The sequence below is a fragment of the Leiobunum rupestre genome, chromosome 5 (assembly GCF_980474605.1).
Source record: "Leiobunum rupestre chromosome 5, qqLeiRupe1.1.hap1, whole genome shotgun sequence".
Lineage (NCBI taxonomy): Eukaryota > Metazoa > Arthropoda > Arachnida > Opiliones > Sclerosomatidae > Leiobunum > Leiobunum rupestre.
Genome location: NC_143388.1, coordinates 30324878 through 30327469, shown reverse-complemented (window position 1 = coordinate 30327469; position 2592 = coordinate 30324878). Strand labels below are relative to the sequence as shown.

The window sequence follows — 2592 nt, the reverse complement described above, 5'->3', positions numbered from 1 at the left end:
GGGAATAAATAGAGGTAGAACTAAATCTGGCTGGCGCGGGACCAATTTCGTTCCAAAAAAGACTATATCAACTTTATGGTTCTACCGTGGCGGAATCTGTCTTTAGTGATGGCAACTATATTGAGATTGAATTTTTTCGCGAATCTGATTCGAAATTAAAGTGTATGATTTCTCGTAACAAACAAACCTTTGAAGTTGTTTGAAAATAATTTTATTTTGTCAACACGATCCTTTTTAACTCCATTTACGGTGAGCCAGCTTATAATTATTTAATTTTAGTCATATAACTTTACAAAATATAGATGACGCTACCGCCTAGTTATAAAGAAGAATTTCGTACAGTCGAGCCTATCAAAACGGGTCCCGCGTAACCATGGCAACCGAAATTGTAATTATGATTCTAGCAGTATTATTCCCAATTCAATGCATACATAGTCGTACTAAAGTCGCTTGGAAACCAAATCCACGTGATTCTTTGGCGGAAATTTTGAAAACGGGAAACCTTCAAAATAGGTAGGTTAAACCTGCACGAATATTTATGTCACTGGTTTCTGATATCTCAAAATTTGTTCAGACAAATACCACGTAATTCAAGTTCTGTCGTTTTGGTTGCTTAGCGACGATAAGATAACTAATCCTGCTACGTATAGGGGGAGGTAAAATCTAGTATGTACACACGGAACTAACAAGGAGACATCCCGAGGTGTTTCTCTCTGATTGTGTTAACAAATCAAGTTGAAACTTTCTGTATGTAAAATAGCATGGCCAAATCACGGTTTTCAAATAAAAATAAAAATTTGGCAAACCATTGGATAAAATTGGTAAAAATGGGCAAAATCAATAAAATTCCGATTTTCCCTTGCTATTTTACGTAAAGATAATTAAAACTTGAGTTGTGAAAAACATTTTTGGTGGCCATGGAAAAACGAATCGCCATTGAAACTTTTCCCTTTAGGAACTTTCAAGTTACTTTTGCCCCGAGTTTGAAACAAAATCGGGGAGAACCACCTCAGGATGTCTCTTTATAAGTTAACTATTTAACTAAGCGATATCTACCTTAAATGAAATATTATTTCCTATTTGGAAAATTTCTAATAAAAACTTTTTGCAGTACGCGATGGTTAATTCCAAGAACTACTTCTAAAAAGCCGTATTTGAAAAATTATAATAACCATTTCGAGTACTATTAAAAAGTGGAATAAAACGTCGAAATTTCGAAATACATCCACTTCAAAAGTAACGAGAATTTTTATCGTTGGTCGAGTTATATCTGCGTATAGCGAATTGCCTGTTATCCAGAAGATAACGCGCGTCGCGTTAGCGAGCCCAACTAAATAGAAACAGACAAGCAACGCGGTTTATCAAAACAGAAAGCTTCTACAATAATAGATAAAGCAAAAAATAATTCCACCAGGATAGCAATGTGAAAGAGGCCTGGATATACGACTACCCTATAAACTACGCGACGTTCCAACCTCGACAAATCTCTCCACTAACACACCATAATTGAATCAATTGCCGCGCAAAGAGTTAAAACGCCGCTCTCTGTAATGGGATTAAAAACAAATTAAGGAGTCAATTCGCACTATACGGCGACACTAGAGAGTTCAAATAAAAGTCCAAAGATTGACGGGGACTTTCGCTGATTGGTACGTAAACTGTACTCCTACTTAATCCAATAACGGAACGGTCGTTTAACGAGCGTTATTTCTATATAGTAGCGGTGTAGTTGCGAGGCCTGTATCGTTGTTATTGCTTCGCTGTGTCGGTTTATGTGATCATTTAGGGCAGAAATGTATCTGTAAAGACTGGAAGGTGGTCGTACCTTTCAATTATCGCTATTTCGGTCAAGTGTCCTCGGAGTTCACTATATTTCTCGACGTTTAACAATGGGTATTATAAAGAAGCCAACAATATGGAAGAAAATGTCGAAAAAGTTCAAGGGGAACAAAAGTTCGGTTCAGGACACGGAAGACTTATTGGACTGCAAACCGTTGGCCAAGGAAATCAAGGACAAGGCCAAGAAGGCCAAGAGGAAAGCCGTTTTGAAGGAATTGGGACACAGGACGCTGATGATATGCCGTTATATGGGCATGGGTGCGGCGCTGGCCAGTCCGGCCCATTTCACCACCAGCCCGTCGCCTTACTACCCTAGCAGCGAGGCTAATTACTTCCGGCCCGATTACCCCTGCTATTATTAACAACGAATTAATAAAAACACGGAGCTGGTGTAAGATGTTGTAGCTATCAAAGATCGTGACCCGGATACGTCAGATGCAACCACTCAGGAACACGTAAGTGTAGATTTTTATCAATAGCCACGATCAGTGGCGTAAATAAGGCCCCTGCAGATCCGTAATTCAGTGGGGCCACAGGGCGCCCCTAAATACCTATCAAATAATATGCTAAATACTAACTAAAACGCAGAAAAGAGTTTCGCGGGGGGAGGATAGGTTGTCTTAGTAAGCCACTGGCTAGAGTCTACCAAGAGTTTCTTAAATCAATGAGATAATGAAGACCATAAAATACATTTCCATAATAACATTCAACTTCACAACGGGGAATATTTTGAAACATAAATATATTTTATTG

At 38.6% G+C, this 2592-nt stretch overlaps 1 protein-coding gene across 2 annotated transcripts; it reads left to right on the top strand.

Annotated features, from left to right (window-relative positions):
- Positions 1-1337: 1337 nt before the first annotated feature.
- Positions 1338-2294, top strand: LOC149944113 (uncharacterized). 2 transcript variants are annotated; one of them, XM_090174913.1, is made up of 2 exons: positions 1338-1649; positions 1722-2294. In XM_090174913.1, exon 2 carries the CDS (start codon positions 1890-1892, stop codon positions 2199-2201), a length of 312 nt encoding a protein of 103 aa, XP_090031039.1. In that variant the 5' UTR covers positions 1338-1649; positions 1722-1889; the 3' UTR covers positions 2202-2294. The 2 variants fall into 2 exon arrangements, with proteins under 2 accessions (XP_090031039.1, XP_090031038.1); XM_090174912.1 differs by having other exon boundaries at positions 1719-2294.
- The last annotated feature ends 298 nt before the right edge of the window (positions 2295-2592 follow it).

Bases quoted from the DNA above. Each gene is read 5' to 3' on its own strand.
- LOC149944113 (XM_090174913.1), top strand. From the start codon at position 1,890: ATGGGTATTATAAAGAAGCCAACAATATGGAAGAAAATGTCGAAAAAG.